This window comes from Ambystoma mexicanum, chromosome 10 (assembly GCF_040938575.1).
Source record: "Ambystoma mexicanum isolate Mex_15411 chromosome 10, UKY_AmexF1_1, whole genome shotgun sequence".
Lineage (NCBI taxonomy): Eukaryota > Metazoa > Chordata > Amphibia > Caudata > Ambystomatidae > Ambystoma > Ambystoma mexicanum.
In genome coordinates, this window is record NC_090932.1 from 666,258,244 (window position 1) to 666,276,361 (window position 18,118).

The window sequence follows — 18,118 nt, forward strand, 5'->3', positions numbered from 1 at the left end:
GTCAGGTAAAAAGGAAGCCCATATTTAAACAGAAAGCTATACAGTCCTTGTGAAATAGTGCACTACCTACTTACCTGCTATATGCTGGACAGGCATCAACTGGTCTACAGCAGTGACCAAAGTCTCAGTGAGTCAAAAGTGATTTTTCCAACCAATTTAGGGGAGTAGGTAAAAAAGGGAAGAGGAAATCATAAGCTTTGTTCTAGCTGACAAACCACAGGACAGTTCAAACAGCATGGCTACTTGAATATCAGAACAAGTTGGAAAGGAGGGAAGAGCATCTTGATGCAAGACCAAGCATCACCTATCCCCCCCCCCCATCCCGCCTTGCCTGCGTCACACAGGACATACATACACTTGCAAACGAGTAGTAATGGTGAGGTTCCTTCTCTGGTTTCACTGGCCACACCATGAAAAGCTGCATGCTATAACTTACAACTGCAAAATGGAGAAGGTTTCAAGTCATGCATCACTCTTGACCAAAGGGTGTACAGATGGGGGGGGGAGAAAAGACGAGAAGGATAAAGAATATATATAATACATTTTAGAAACAATACAAACACAGATCAGTTAAAATCAATCTTTATTAATCAAGGTCATTAAAAGCCGATCAAATTTCCATATAAAAAGGCACAGGGAGAACATTCTCAAAACATTCAATGAAACTATACAAAACACATTTTAATGAGCATACCTCCAAAAACGGGGTCCTCTTAGAAAGCTTACAGTAAAAAACACTTTATGAGCCAAACTGCGTTTGATGCAAATAAAAGTGCATTTATTGCTTTTTACAGTTATTTGCTGTAATTTGATTCTTTTATACATTTTAGAAGCAAATCCAATAGTGAAGGATTAATGAAACATTACAAAAATTGTAACTTTAAATCACATCTTAAGAAAAAGACCTGCTCTGACCAAATCATATCCAGTGGCTTACAAAAGGAATTTCAAAAGAAATATGGACCCAACCTAAAATGTTTTAAATTAAATGTCAAATAACTGTAAAACAAAAAGGTCACCAAAAATAATGAGGTTCAAATAACTACGAAGGGTCTGCGTTGAACAATGCATGCCATTAAACTTTGGATAGAGGTCATGGACCTGTTAAGTGCTTTCCAGAAACGACAATACTTCCCAAAGTAAAATAAAGGAGCAATTGAAAATAAAATGTAGTATGCTTCATACATATTCATTGCAATGCAGTTCAATAGTGCAACATACCAGTGAACCAGCTGGCCATCCCACACAAACATGCAAATGCAAGACTGCCTGTCATTATGCAGGGACTGCTCAATGTTTTCAATGCAGTATCACCAAGCTAGAATGCATATGACCAATGCAGAAAAAAGTGCACAAAGAAGAAATTAAGTCATGGGCCCCATTTGGATCTTTCACTTGGTTGTAGGCACCAAGAACAAACATGCCCGTCATCTGTAGTATTTGCAACAATACAATTAATAATCATCCGTTCTCCTAAAGTGGCAAAGTCAGACAAATAGGCTCAAAACACTGCACTAGTCCGGCAGAAAGCAGTCAGAGCAAACTTTGAAACAAAAACATAGGTTTATAAAGATGGAACATGAACACTAGATGGAATGCATCAAACACATGGCAACTACCAATACATTTAGATTTAACAAATTGGAAAAGAGGGTCCTAGCCATTACACGTGCTGAGGAAAATGCAAAACTAAGCTTTACTTTAGGTTATGTAATAAAACCCCTAACAAGACATCGCAGTGCTTTTAACTACTAATTATTGTAGCCTTAAACCAGGCTATTAAAAATAGTCCGGTAGCAAAATGTCCACAAAAATAAAATGCAAACCTGGTCAATATTGGGTAGTGCAATTGTACTAAAGGCATACTCCAAGATTTCAGAACCTTTGGAAATCTCCAACCTACAACCACTTTTCTTCCAAATCTCCATGAAACTAAACACAAAGAACAACCAACCCAAAATGCACCATGGGTGCCCCTCATCAAGGCATGAAAAGGTGCACTTATTCTAGATACAATTTTATCTTTTTCCTGGAATTTGCGATAGCACACACATTTGAAATAGCCGTTATTAACTAGCTTCCTGCTTCTACAATTAAGCCATTATTCCTTTCAGTAAAAGGAATTCATTCATTTGTTCTTCCCATAACATTTCAGAATTGTGCCACAAGAATAGGCCAAAAACAATAACCAGATATACACAAGGTGTTGGCGGCAAGAAAATACCTTTGACTGTGGCCATTAGACAATGGATTCCACTATCAAATAACTGGCAAGAACATGAATTTTGTGGACAACTTTTCTGCATAGTGTTTTTGGATTTACGCTTCCAAGGAGAAAACTAAAATTACATTTCTCAATTGTGTATTGAGATGAAAGGATTTTCCAGCTGTACACTTTAATCTGTTGCTGTTCTCTAGGTTGGCCAGGTATCTCACATTCCCATCAGTTTTTATTCCTGGTACACTAAAGAACAAATGATGGAGGGGTAAAGCTGATCATAGAACTCCCATTAAATCCAGAGGCAAGAGTTAATTGCCGTTTAAATGTAAAGAAAGCTTTCCTAAGCTAATGAAGGTGTGTACTACCAGGCCGTTACATTCTGAGCTTACCGTTGCCCCTATACCAAACAGCACCCAGTAAGAGAATTAACTTAAACCCTTATAAAGTTGTGCAAAGTGGACACAAACTGACCTTGGGTTGAACTTTGTACCAAGACAACTGTGATCCAAAGTGGAAGTATTATACTCCCCAGGTGACCATTTCATAAGCAAGTAAAAATGTTTCTGTAAAAGCAGAAATGTGTCATTATGCCTTTACAACTAGTTATTCATGTACATGATCAGGCAGTAAGTTTCTTCCTGCAGCACTATTCGTCCAAATGTATCCATGGAGCAGTCTGGGTGAAAGCAAAGGGACAGAATGGGTGTGCACTTCCTTATTTCATCCATCCAGAGTCCGTAAGAATCGCAAGGTTATCAAAGTGACAGGTTATTTGAAAGTTCAATATGACATTGTAGTGATGTGCAACTGCAAAGTGCATTCCCCACATTTCAAAGGGGCATCATGCAAAGTGCATTCCCCACATTTCAAAGGGGCATCAGCCTTGAAACAAGTCAACAAGCAGAAATCCAGAGCTTGCTTTGAAAAAAATGTAAATACATTTAAAAAAAATAATCCATCAAGAAATACAATCACATCCTGGGCCCCCCCACCTAGCTTCACTTTTCAACTTCTTCCTCGAAACTGGCTCCACCGCCCCCACCATGGAGGAATCGGCCATAGTTTTGATTCCAAAACCAGGAGCAAACCTAGATCTCTGAGAGTCATTCCACCCAATTGCTCTACTGAATGTAGACTCCAAAATCTTCTCGAAGTTACTGGAATGCAGGCTCGCCGGGCTCCTCCCAGACCTCATTCACCCAGACCAAACTAGTTTCATTCCCAGGCGCAACACCTCAGACAACATCAGCCGTGCCTTAAACATCATTAAGACAGCCAATAGAACTGGAGAAGAGCTAGTGGTCGCCACGCACACAAGGCCTTCGACATGCTGGACTGGGGCTATATGAGGGAGACACTGTATCACTAACTAGCAGCAGCCCACCACAACCCTGAGGATCAATGGCACCAGATCCCCAAGAATCAAAGTCACTAGAGGCACACGCCAAGGCTGCCCCTTATCGCCTCATGTCTTCGCCATGTCACTGGAGGCGTGCGCTTCCAAAATCCGGCAATCCTAGGTCTTAAATTCAAGGACGATACCTACAAAGCAGCCCTATACGCCGACAATGTACTGCTAACACTTACGCAACCAAGCACATCCCTCACTGCACTATGGGAGGAGCCAAGCAGCTTCAAGTCAGCATCAGGGTTCTCAATCAACCTCACGAAGTCCACAGCACTGGGCATTAACATCCCAAGAGCAATGCTGGACTCTACAGCGGCATACCTCCCAATCCCATGGGCCAGATCCCACTTAAATTACCTAGGTGTCCGCCTACCGAAGCTAGCAGAACGCACCTACAAACTAAACCTCCCGCCCCTGCTGAAGGACCTACAGTCGGATATGGTCCGCTGGCAAGATCAGGAAATATCCTGGCTAGGAAGAATCACAGCACTCCAGATGAACTTGGTCCCTAGACTGATCTACCACTGCCAAGCCCTCCCGGTAGCAATACCCAAACAGAAACTGCAAGCAAATATGCTAAAATTTGTTTGGGGGGCAAGTAGCATAGAGTAACCAGGAAAGTCTTACTTAGGAGCCCCGGGTCCGGAGGTCTGGAGTCCCTGAGGTCAAAAGGTACTGCCTAGCAGCCCAGCTCTCTGCAGCATTCATGTGGCAACCTGGCATCAACAAGTCCCGCTGGCTAAAGTTGGAGGAGGACTGGAGCAAATACCCACTGGGATCCCTCCCACACATCACATGGCACCAAAAATCCCCCTAACGCCGGGCCCCTCTCGACCAACAGGAACACGGTAAGCAGCTGGAAACAGGCAGCAAGGAGGTGGAACTGCAGGAGCACGGTGGGTCCACTCTATCCGATCGGGAGAACCTGGACTTCACCCAAGGGCAAAACGTTTTTCTAAGTGCATAGCTGACTTCTACGAAGGAGACCCTCTACTCACCTTCGAGGATTGCAAGAGAAAATTCCAGGTACCAGAAACCGAGAGGTTTCACTACACCCAGCTCCGACATTGGTTGTCTCATGACTCAATGAGAATACATGGGCGCAGAGAACGGTCAGCACTGGAGCCCACACTAACGACAACCACACCAAGGGGGAAGATTTCCACCCTGTACAGGCTGCTGGACAGGGCAGACCCCGACTCTAAGGAGCCCTACATGACACGGTGGGAGAGAGACCTAGGCCGGGAACTAGACCGGACCAGCTGGGAACGCATCTGGAGAACAACCCACAAGACCTCTAAATGCGTAACGAACAGAGGGAGCCAGTAAGGTTTGTTACAGGTGGTACATGACACTAGAAATCCTTCACAAATGCAACCACGCTATCCCGCCACACTGTTGGAGGGGCTGCACGGACACAGGAACGCTGTTCCACCTCCTCTGGGAATGCCCGAAGGCTGAGAAGTTCTGGAGGGAGGACCTAGAGCAAATCCAACAGATCACAGGCCTATCAATACCGTGGGACCCTGGGATTGTCTGACTGGGAGACACGGGAGAAGGACAGTTCCCGATGACCGGCAACCAGGCAAACCTCTGCACACACCTACTGACCACAGCCAAGATTTCAACCGCCAAGCTGTGGAAACTTCAGGAAGGCCCAGCAATCCCTGTGTGGTGGGTCAAATGTTGGGACATCACTGCAGCAGAGAAAATCACTGCCATCCGCCTGGGCAACCAAAACAAGTTCCACAGCACCTGGGGCCCATTCCTGGACTTTGTGGAAAAATTACCAGGAGTGGCGAGACAACCTCCATCTCTCTGCTGGCTAACTAAAATGGACTAACATCCTAGCGGCCCCCTGGACCGACACACATGGCTGCCTACCCTATCGCAACCACAGCACCGATACCCTGTAACTTCGATCTGAGACTGACGCGACCCCCTCCCCTGGACCACCCCGGAATTCACCCCCACCATGCTTTTCTCCCCTTTCGTTTTATCTTTGTTCCTTTTTTCCTCAGTTGAGGCATGGTTTCTTTTTCTTGTTTACTATGTTTCACTCAAAAGCATGTCACAAAGAATAATCAAGCCTCCATTTATAAATGCCAATAAAATGTTACACTGAAGAAAAGAAAAAAAAAAATCCATGACTTCCACACTAAAACTCCCATTTACACTTTTGGATTTTGAGATGCATGTATTGCTTCATAAGGATGGGTGCTGCAGACCTACGTGGTCTAATGGGGTGCATGTGATCATGCATTCCTCAACATGGTGTTACCTTTTTTCAAGTCCAAGGACAAACTAATGGTCAACCCTGAGGCAAACTTACAAAGGAGCCATCTCAGATGGACGGCTGCCAATATTAGAAAGTAGATTAGAGTCCTTTATGCTTCAGTAATTTACTCACATTCTAGGGGCTTTATTTTTATACTATTAATTTTGTAATTTTCTTTTTATTTATATTCTTTATTTGCATTTGCTCACCTTTATTCACCTCAACTCCCACCTTTCTCTGTCATTTGTAGATTGGACTGTTATGATGTAAATGTTACTCTATACATTAGAATGATTGTATTTTGTTGTTTATGTAAGTATTAAATGAATAAATACAACTTTGAAGAAGAAACATGACGAAAGGAAAATACAGTGGCCAGCAATGAGAAACCACCAATGGAGAGGTTAGTGGCAAATGATTGGCAATTAGACAGTGGAGAGAATGTTTGGTTGTGTTCCAGGAAGACATCTTCTACGATGTAGATTTAGCCACATAGCTGGCTAAATCAATGACGTGTAAATCACAAAAATGAAAGGGGGCGGTGTGAACAAAATAAAGCTCTGTGACAGATACAAAGAAATTACATCTTGGATGTGGTTGAAAGCAGCGACGGGGTTCACCATATTAAGAATTCACTTTAAGCAGTGGTTGTGTAGCTATCGATGCGATACCACCAACACAAATTGGGATTACACCAATATGATTACTACAAGTTCTGGCATGTAATCCACTTTGCCATGGCTGGATCCACTACAAATGAAATCACTTATATCGCAGAGGGGTCTGGGCATCGCATATCAAAAACATCTACTGGGAACCCAAAGAGGCTCTTCATACAATCCCAAAGAAATCAATGATTGGCACAGGGGCATGGCATTCATTTAAATAAATATATTACGAGGCATTCATTCGTAAAATTAAACCTTTCTGGACTGTAGGGGCAGATGGCATAAGTAATTTGTCAGCAAAGAGGACTCTGTGCTGTGGGCCAGTTTACTCCATCTTTCTTTCTCCCATGTCTGTGAAACTGGTGTAACACCAGGGATATGGGCTCACTTGGTGCTGGTTCCAGTACACATAAACAGGCCCACGTGACATCCCAATGAATTATTGTGCGCTCGCCATGTTGAACATGGCATAAAAAAAAGTTTAAAAGCGTATTGTTGACAACTTGGGGTCTGAAATGAGGGGCCTTCTTCACTTCACCCAAACCAGTTTTAGGAAGAACTATAATACCACCCACCTGATTTGGGTCATACGCACTTGGCATTACCCAGTTTCTCAATTGTATGTTTTGTGGATTACTCTGGCATTTGACAGTATCGTAAGAAGTAGCCTCAAAGCTAAGCATTTGGTGCATCAATCCCTCACTGCTTTATTTGCTTAAGTTACTATACTCAGACACCAATATTAGAATTCACTTATCTCAGAATTCACTTATCTCAGGAGGGTGTTCTATTTGAATTTTATCCAACGACTAAAAAAGGTTAAAATGGGGGTGTGTTCTAGCACCCATATTGTATAAATTGTATTTGAAATCTCCAATTTCCTTAAACATCTTGAATTGGTCGGAAATAAACACCCTTCTAGTTAGGTAAAAGACATTTACCACTGTCTCACTTAGGCGCACAGCTATTTTTGCCAGACCCCCAATTGAACTGCACCATTAATGGTATTGCAACAATATGCTAAAATAAAATGGTCTTGCGATCAATGTCCACAAAACCTGGCAGGGGGACTCTCAAATCAGACAAACCAGTGAGTATAAATATATAGGCAAAACAATTATGCCTCCATGCATTTGTCAGGAAGTATCTCACCCAAGTCTTGGAAGAAGTGGCTGGTCTTGACGACTGACAAGAGGGGGCGGGGAGGAGGCTCCATTGAGGCAAAGGTACATGCATATAAGAGCTCAATTATACCAACTATCCAATATGCGCTGGAGGTATACCCCAGATGCTCTATGAAGTGGTTGACGTCTCAAGGCAAAAAAACTAAACTAAGTTAGATTGTGGAGTTGTGTCTGCCATCAATACGCTCTTGTTGGAAAATTGCTGTGTGCAGACTACAGGCCAACATTACATTTTCAGATGAATCCAGCAATCCATTGTGGAGGTCAGTCATGACTCTTCAGACAAGACGATGTCAAAAAACCTGGTTTGCAGACCTGGGACAGCATGGTTAAAAAACACTATCTAAAAAGAGGCCTTGTTGGACTTAAACCAAACATCTACTTAAGTGTCATTCTCCCCCTTAATACAATTTATCTGACATTTGAGACTTGTGTTACTACCAGTCTTATGTTAATACTTGAGCTTGGACTGGTATTTCAAGGGAGGATCGACTGTAAAAGGCATATACACACCTCCAGACATTGTTCAGATCAATTCTGAAGCTCCATATACAGTGCTGAATCTTGGGTGATTACAGCAGCAAGTCACATTTGGAATAGGATTAAGGACAGGTTGAAATAATGGAGTGATCATAACATTTCTATTTGCTTGGTCCCCATATATTGATTATTTTTCCTCAGACCCACTCGATAACTATCAATTTTAACTAATGAATATATTTATTAAAATGTTTTAACAGGTTTGTGTAAGACATAATAAAGTATTGTTCTTAACACTTTTTAATCTTGATAGTTTCTTATTTTGTGTATTTATGCATGAGGTTGTCTTTATAAATGACTGTCAATTGGAACTGGTGGATATTGAGGTTTCCCTTTTTAATGAATCTCATGCAGTTTGTCCTACGGTGTGACATGTTAATGTGTCAAAGGTTGTATAACCAAATGCACAAGAAAACTCCCCTTGGGATACATTTTATTCGTATTCAAGTTGTAATTGGATAATGCAGCATTGTGCCCTTGTGGCATTTCTTTGTACACAAAACATACATCAGCATGTAGATAATAGAGACAGGATCTAGTGGACTATGTGCAACACTTGAATTCTGAAGCAGACTACATCGGCACCTTATTTACAATGCACATCCACCCAGCCCTGTTACCGGGGTGTTTGAGTAGGGCATAATACATTTTACACAATGCAGACAAGCAACAGTAGTTCGTAGACCATGATGCTTTATTTCAGATGGCTAGTAAAATGAACTTCAGTCCTTCTGAAAAGCAACTTAAAGTGCCTGCTTCAAAGAGTCATTTAATTTCAGCTTATCGCTGGAGGCAATAAACTATGGTAGTTGAGGTTTTTCAGGGTGTACAGTCATCATGCCAGCCTGGAGTGCACCAATACAATTTGGGTTCAAAAACATAAGGTTTGTCAGTTTCACAGATACAGGTAGAACAGTCCCATCAATGGAGTACTTTGGTTTAAATGCAGATTTCCCCCATCGTTTTCAATATTCTGCCAGTGTTACATTTTGCTCCCGCTCCCAGGAGGTACCTTGCAGCAGCAGCAACGAGGCAGAATCTATGAAAACTTAAGTCAAGCCACTTCCGGACTGCACACCTTACACATTTCTCTTTCAGATAAGTCAGTTCCTGGCCGCTATATAAATGGCAGCAGTATAAAGCCCAGTAACATCAAAAGTAGTCAGGAGCCGAAATCTATGCTGCCCACTTCTGGGAGCACTTTTCTTCAAAAAAGCCCCTGCAAGCATGATCTGAGCAATCACATAAATGCCCTTCCTCATTCCTAAAACATAGCACAGTAGTCTGCTCCTGTAGTGGTAGGAGGAGAAAAGTTGTCTAGATTGGGTCAGGGCAAGGGATGGATAAGAAGCTCAGGCAGGCATGAGAAGGAAAGGTATAGGAACCTTGTGTTCAATTGGACCAAATTTGTAGTGGGACGCTATTGTATTCTATGGGGTGCAGCGCCAAAAGGAGAGCTAGCCAGAGGAGTTTGCCCTGTTCGTTTATCATGATGCTTCAAATGAGCCAAACAGTGTTACTTAACGGGAAAAAAAGTAAACAATATTCAATTTGTCAAGAGTTGCTTTATATTCTAGACATTTTAATCCAATGTGTATTACATAGAGCACAAACGTTTTAAAAGTGTCACTGCACGGTGACCTAGAACCACCTTTATTAAATTTGGCTCAAGATAGAGAAAAGTCTTGGAGTTATTGACTTTTCTATTATTCCCATTTGGGGAAAAAGTCACAAGACAAATGGGCTACATTACATAAGAATGTTAATAACATAAGAATGTTAATGACCCCAATTCAGCAATTCCTACTTCCTGGAAAGGACATTTCGATTTTTTGTTGGGAATATTATTTGTAACTAAGGATTGGAATACATTTCATTCTATGACCTTCTGACATAATTTAAGAAGGAACCAAGGATATGCATAAACTAACCATTTTATCAGTCAGACGTGTACATTAATTCTCCTATGCAGTGTTCTGTGAAATCTTCCAGCATTACTACTTTATTTGACCACGGCCTCAGACTATCAGAGTTTCAAAACGAAAGGGTGAACGCTCAGTGTATATTACGTGCAGAAGAAAGGTCAAATTGTAGGCGATACCTAGTTACAGAAACACATAATGCAAAGGAGTCTTGTATGGCATGAATTCTGCCATTTTGGCAGCATATTGGTGGTAGTGAGACAGCATAAGCATTGGGTAGAGGTGTGCTAACAGGTATGCAAGGTTCAACATGAATGTGTACACCTGTGGCTAAAGCTTCCATATCACAAGAGTAACCAGACCCCACCCCTTCACCTGGATAAAACAAAAACACATGTTATGCACCGTGAATATTCTCAGAACACTTCCCCGCCCCCGCCACATATTGCCGTTATGGTTTGCTTACTTTCAAAGACAAAGTTGTCAGTTACACGTTCATTCGGAGTTGGCATGTGTCAAGAATTTTTGCAGCAATACGCTTTTGTTAATTAAACTCTAAACTTGTACTGCTTGAAGTAGAAAACGAAACAAATAGTGAGGGCGGGGATGAAGTCCTATCAAGTATGTCAAAGTCCACAATTGCACATGGAGGACAGTTTTGGTTTGCTGGGTCGCTTGAATGTTTAGGACTATGAAGTCCTCCATATCCACTCAGTAGCATGCAGCAACTCCAGGTGAAAGGAACCTTTACTTACCCATGAAATTTATTTCAGCTTTGTGAGTTACAGAATCCCATTCTGTACATAATTTAGAGGCTGCTTACAACAACTGTTAGTTTCAGCAAAAAGAAAGCGACATCGGTCAGTTATCAGTACAGCCTACAAATTGCCACAAACTTGCTAAAACACCAGTATACACTTATTTCACATATAGAAGAGGCTTTCCAAGACGCGTTGCACGTAATCTATAAATACATCAAACTGCTGAACTATTTTAGTGACGAGTAACATTCAGAATTGCATCCGGTATGAACTATGTTATGCAGAAAGTACCTCAGGGGAGTCATGTTGCAGTATTGGTCAAAATTAGCACACTTATCTGGCTTCCGGCGTGCATTTCCTTCAATAAAATGAAGGAAACAAAATATTCCCATAATTGATTGTGCCTTAGGTATACCATCATTTGGGATCCAATCACATTTGCCTATGCATGCAACTATCCATTAATTGCCAGTAGCCCGCCAGAGAACCAGCTTGCCTGCCATTTTACTCACTCAAAGTGGAGGGGAAATTAACAAAGCAAGATGAGCAGGTGTCATCCACTTTTTGTCGCCCAGCACCACTAGGTTTGAATGTATTCAGAGCAAAGGCTTCAGAAACGTTTGCCAAACAGAAGACCTCTTTTTTACGGATATGAAGAGTACTCAAAATATTTGTATAAGGCACAACAATACTTTGTAAAAATGCCAAGGTTTTGCTTTAAATTTGAATGCATTTGTACTCGTCTAAAGTACTAGTAGACAAAGAAATATGTATTTGCTAATTTAGTGCTTGCTCTGAGCCAATAATCTGGAGCCCGATTGCCCGTGATTTCTTAAGTACACTCCCATACACATAGCCTGCATATTCTGTGTGCCTGAAACAGAGAACCGTTCAAATCCTTACTTCTCTAAAGCAAGATGAATAGTTGTTCTAATAAGCAAGTTATCTAAATGTCACGATGGCAGTGATGCACCTTGTGTGTGAAGGGAGGAGTGGGGGGGGGTATGGTTATTAAACACTTGAAGCTTGCAGACTACAGGTCAAAGTACTTGTTGCAATGGAGCCAACATGGTAGGTGGTCTGGGTTCCAATGGTACTAGACCGCAAGCATTGAACACCATATAGAGTTACCAAACAGTCAGTGGCTACCTTTATTATATACAGCCCTATGACACAGTTAGGTCTTGAGTAGAACCTTTCTGTGTGCTCACAAATCTAGTGTTGGTGGTGCGCAATAATGCTATGGGAATGTAAATTCGTGTTTCCCCCTTTTCAAATACAGGGTGCTGTAGTCAACTATAAAGGAAAACCTACCTTTGCTAGGATGCCATCTCATTCTGGTGCACCAGGCCACTCCCGAAAAATTGGTCAATAGAAGCTGCCAAGAATGCCAGAAACGCTTGCATGCTTTACTGAGCAAAATGAGAAATTAGTTGGGCCCAAATAGTGCAATTGTTAGACCGCCTGCAAAGTTACAAGGGAGAGAATGATAACACTCCCAGTTCACCTTCCCTGGGGAATACAACCTTCCCAAAGAAGCCCAACCTGAATTCAAATGCAGAATATGTCTTGCATGAACTTAACTCATCAAACTGGCAGCTCTACATTGCTTCAAGTGTTCTTCTGCAGCAGCTAGAGTCATAACAAATATTACTGTAGAAAAAATAATTAAATGCAACCCAAATTCAAAAACTCAACAGTACCTTTCTGGTAAAAGTAAATTGACAAGTAACTGTCTGATCAAACATAAAGATGCTGAAAGGAAAACTGTTCTAGCGTTGGTCCAATTGAGTGCCTCCTTTAAAACAAAAAAGCAAGAGACAAAAAAAGGGAATTAAAGTTAACCAATTAGTAGGTCTCAGTAGAAGTAACAAGTGTACTGTTTAATGTAACTTAGCTCAATCAGGTGGACAATGTTTGCCAAAAAGAACCCATACAGTTTGCATTAATATTGACACAAGACCATATTAGCTGGAATGATATTAACAGAATGCAAGTAATTTTGATGTACATACATGTCCATTACAGTTTTAAAACAAACAGAAGAAAGGGCACCAAAAATAAAAAAGGCCTTTAAAACAGGCCATCCATCTAACTTGACAATCCAAGTAGAGGTATTAGCTTCACAAAATAGTTATCAATGTAGTGCTATGTCAAGTATCATTTGATACAGTAAGCAAGTCAAGTTTCCATACGTCTGGAGTTTCCAGACTCCATAGTGTGTTGAACCTTGATAAAATCAAGGAGCAGTCAGCAGATCAACTGAGTGTACATACCATATTTGTAGTGAAGCAGATTATCTCCCCCAAACTAATTATTGTTTATAGTTCTAGTTCACATAATTTCTTGAATATATTATATCGCTGTAAAAAACCCAAGTACCATCTCACCCCACGTTCCTCTTCAAAGTAGATTTGATAGTTAAGCAAGGTACACTTTTGGACTACCTCGCATTACTAGTAAACTGTGAAAGGTATTCACGCAACTCTTTTGCCGCTTGAAATCTGCCATATCGTTTCTTTGGGTTGGCACACTCATCCAGTAAAGCCTCCAGACGGCCATCTTTGGTGATTTCTGCCGGAGGATCATGAAGAAGTCCTCCAGATGTGCCACGCCAGGTGGCATGTCTAGATAAGAGGTTCTGACAAACTGCATAGTAGTTGTGGTCCACGGTAGTACGAGAACACAGAATTTCTTTAGAAAATGAAAGGCAAGCTTCTTTATCACAGTCATCAAACTTGCTTTCGTACCAAACATCCCAATTTTCAGGTTTATCTGTAAAAAGGCAAAAGAAAGGTGTAAACAGGAAAAGTGGACAAAATATTGATTGTGGGCATTTTAGGTCAAAATGATAATGTTTAAGCAGTTGTGTATCATATTTTGTAGTTCTTGGATAGCTTTGTTAACGTATACAAGCACAAAATAAAAGCTGTGCAGTTAAGTCATTAAACATTCACAATCACGTGGCCCCCCCCCCTCCCCCACACTTCTCTGCAGAGCCAGCTCCGGTTGCCAAGCTCACAGTGTGCTGGGCTGCTGCAGATCTAGAAACAAAATGATACTCATGTCCTTTTTCTACTTCAGTACGCCATTTTTTGGATGGGAGATGGGACACGGATACAGCCAAACCCCCCAAAAAATGTAACCTTTTTAAACAAAATCACAACAAAGGCCCAGGTGCAAATCGCCATCACCCCACACCCCCTTGAGGATAGGGGCTGGCAGTAACAGTTACGATGGATTTGTGAACTCTGACCTGGTGGGCAGCTGTTCAGAAGGCCAGCCTAGTTTCTTGGAACAGCGTAACCTTCTGGACAAGCCAGACCAATCAGGGTAGCATTGGCGGCAGTCAAGACTAGGGCTTAGGAGGGGTGAAGGGGAAATCTAATGTCCACAATGAGCACACAGTAAACAACACTAAGTAAACACCACAAATTAATCAGTCGGTGTATATCAAAATTACATATACATTAACAAACTTTCAAATCAAAGACAAGGTGAAACCATAGCAATATTAACAATACTAATACAACACTATACTAGGAAACATACTGTAACAATTGGCCTAAAGGAATATTAAACAAGGGCAGATCCACCACCTGTAACAGAAGAGGGTCAGTCAGTGATAATATACTTCGAGTCTCAACCCTAACTAATAGGCAGTCCAATCCCTATGAAGTGTTGAGTTTTGTGCACATTCAAAAGCACATTCAGCGGAGCAGCACTCAATTGTGTGTTAAAGTACACAAGGGGTCTCTTCAAGGGGCTGTAGTGTCGCAGGACGGTGAGTAAGGCGATGAAGAATAGAGTTCCACTATTCAAGGAGGGTCTCCACAAGAGGGCAGAGCAATTTCCAAGAATCAGGAATAGGATGGCAGCACAGGCTACCCTAACAAAGAAGAGGGACCCTTGGGGGACACTCATCGCATAAAAGTCTATGAATGTGCCAGGAGGCCACCGGTAAATGATGCAAGTATACACCGACCCTAGACACTCGGACCAAACTTCGCCAATCAAGTCCAGTGCGCTTGCAGGTTGGTCCAGCAGTTGCATGCCTCTCCATCTTTCAGGGGCTGCAATCCAGGACCTCAGTCCATGGCAGGACAGTGGCGATTTTTCTGTTGCTGGTGAAGATCAGCCAATTACACAGCAGCAAGGCACCCACAAAGCTCGTCACCGAAGCAGGGTATCACTGGCACCACGTGGACTTTCCAATTCCACAAATAGGAACGCTAGGTGTACGAAACTCAGCGGGAGCGTGCCTTCTACCAAGAGCTTACGGTTCCCAAGTCGCACCTCGAGACGGTGGTTCCAAGGCAAAGGTCCCCTATGAGCGGGTCAGTTCACTGGGCGGTACAGGAACACTTCTGAAAAGGCTAGTGCAAGTTAGTCCCACTACTCCAATGGGTCAAAGCGCCCTTGCAGACCTTCTGTGATCGATGAGAAACGGGGCTGCTGACAGGACAACAGCAAGGTCAGGGTGCCAAACCTTCCAGCGGGTCACCAGCATTTCCACAGCTCTGCTTCTTCGGTTCAGGATACATGGAAGTTTACTAAATTCGCTGTGGACTCAGATCGACCTGGAATAAGTTCAGAGTACCTTCTCTTATCCAGAATCTCCTTTGTGCCAAAACTAAGAACCCAATAAGAGATCTGCTCACGTTCAACCATTCCAGACTGGACCCATCACAGACCAGAGTGGTCCAAGTCACCCCAGCACACTAGACATCCCGGCACCCAGGATGTGTATTGGAATTGGACAGCTCCAGCCCACATCCTGGGCATGAAGAAGCCTGTGAAAGCTCGATTTGCATGACCAAATAAGGAATTTTCCAGGTCTGCTCAACCTGGGGAAGCCAAAGGGACAAAATGGTTAAAGGTCAGAACAAAGGACTCCATGGCATGGCCATTTCAGGCACTAGCCACTGTCCTGGGCCAAACACGCTTTGGACCATAGAAAAGAGTCAAAAATGCTAGTAACTGCTGCCACAAGCTTTGTCCTGGGCACACTTGTACATTCACCAAAAATCCTTCAAGGGTGTCAAGGGCCTTAAAAATGAAAGACCCCCAGCAAAATGTACTGTTAAGGTACATTGTGCACTAAAAATGTTACCAACAAATGGCAAAAAAGTGAAAGGGAAACGAAGCCTCCCAGTACCGACAGTCTGAAGGGCATGTCAGTTTCCACATAACAAGATGGGGAGAAGCCCAGTGGAGTACAGCAGAAGGCTGGGCTCTACTGGTAAAAGTCAGGCTAGGATGGTCAGACAACAGCAACAAGTTGGTGGAGTGCGGGGTGTGTGGGGGCTTTACAACTGGAGGGAAAATCTTCCAACAATAACGGACCTCACTTCACGTAAGCCTATGTAGGCTCTGGCTGTCAAATGTGAGGGGCGATTGCTATAGTATAAGCAAACGGAGAAGCCCAAGAGTACAACTCAGGTAGACAAACACAGCTCAAACAGGTCCGAGAAAGAAAGTATTTTATTACCATCATTGGTAATAAATATATATTTGTACCCTTTGACTAAAACACAAATAACTAACAATGCAAACATTCACCATTGTTAAAACATCATCAGCGTGGAAAGTAACTCAGGCTAGATTGACAACTAGGTGGCAACATAGCATGGAGGCAGGGGTGGGTCGTAGGTGGGCAACATGGCATTGAGGGATGCTCTTTTGCAAAGAACTGCATCTATGCTTTTAAATTCAAGCTCATTTACTAATCTACATATGCAATTCATGCATCCAAAGTAGAAGGTTACATACATACTTTCCCAATGAAGGATGGCGCAACTGTAAAACTACATAGGGTTACCAGAAATAGTAGGGCAGACCATAAGCATGTCCTTGACCAGCTCATCAGATGTACCTACATAACAATGACCTCTAACTTGGTAATCAGAATTATGTTGGATTTTTGGAGTGATCATTACAAATATTTTTACCATAATAGTTTTTTGCAGCTTGTACTGCTTTTAGTCAACCAGGGTTGTTTCATCAGGAATTTGCTTGAAGGACTCTCATAGGTATACCTCTGACCTATTGAGTGCGACAGAGTTCTGCACTTCAACACTAACTTCTGTAACACTCCCAACCCCCAGCTGCCTTCACTGGTGTCCAAAACCAAGCCAAATAAGGAATAGAAATAAGGAATTAAAAGGCTGAATTGGTTAATAAAGCCAGTTTGGCCTGGAAGAACTGCAATCCCTCCTCGCACCAACCCCCTACCCCAATAGCTGCAGGACTGGGGGGTGGCTCCCTTTCCCATGAAAGTGAGAACACTGGCTTTGAAGCTGACCAAATTGCTCCCCATTTACAGCTTCCATCTGTCTCGGAGCTTAGGCTAAAAATCCTTAAATATATAAGAACTAGGCTCTCTGCAGCAGTCCTTCCACATAATTCGATATTGAGCATCCAGTTCCTTCCTGGAAAAGGAATCGTACCTTTGGAGAATGGATGCCTGACAAGGGGCAGGCAGACACTGGAATCACTCAAGGGGGGGGCGGGACTGGGTCAAATGGCCAAACCAGAAACGAACATCAAAGAGCCATCTGACAACGGTCCGGAGGGTACACTGTCAGGACGTCTAATTACCAGCTCTCAGCTTGAAAAAGGACCCGACAGGAAAGGATACCATGTTGCTATGTAATATCGGAGAGAAAAAGACAGCCTTTTCAATTTGACATATGGAATCATATGTCTCTTAATCTTTGGACAAAAGATCATAGGGAGTTTCCCTATCAGCTGAATGTAAAACTTATATTTTCACACACAAACTGTGCCAGAAATACATAAATCCTGCATGTTCGCTCTGGTGAGGCAGGTATTATGCACTGGGAGTGTGTAAGTATTTATCAAAAAGCTAAACATAAATCTCTACCTGACATCCCAGGTAGTGCAGAGATGAAAATTAATCTCTACCCGACATCCCAGGTAGTGCAGAGATGAAAATTATATGGATTCTCCTGAGTGAGTGCAGCAATCTGAACACATCGATCACATGAGGAACAGGTTTCAGAAAATTGCAAAACGGACCAAGTAGAAACTTCCAAGATATCACATCAAGCGGGAGGGGAAAATGGATTTAGAAGTCACTCCCATTAGAATGCCCTCTTCATAAAAATTCCCAA

At 42.4% G+C, this 18,118-nt stretch overlaps 1 protein-coding gene across 2 annotated transcripts in view; it reads right to left on the bottom strand.

The window, feature by feature from the left end:
* Positions 1–12,844: 12,844 nt before the first annotated feature.
* Positions 12,845–18,118, bottom strand: part of DIPK2A (divergent protein kinase domain 2A) — a 64,531-nt gene continuing 59,257 nt past the window's right edge. For both annotated transcript variants that reach the window (XM_069618253.1, XM_069618252.1), the window contains exon 3: positions 12,845–13,757. In XM_069618253.1, coding sequence (XP_069474354.1) covers positions 13,426–13,757 — 332 coding nt within the window. In that variant the 3' untranslated portion in view covers positions 12,845–13,425. The remainder of the gene's footprint in view (positions 13,758–18,118) is intronic.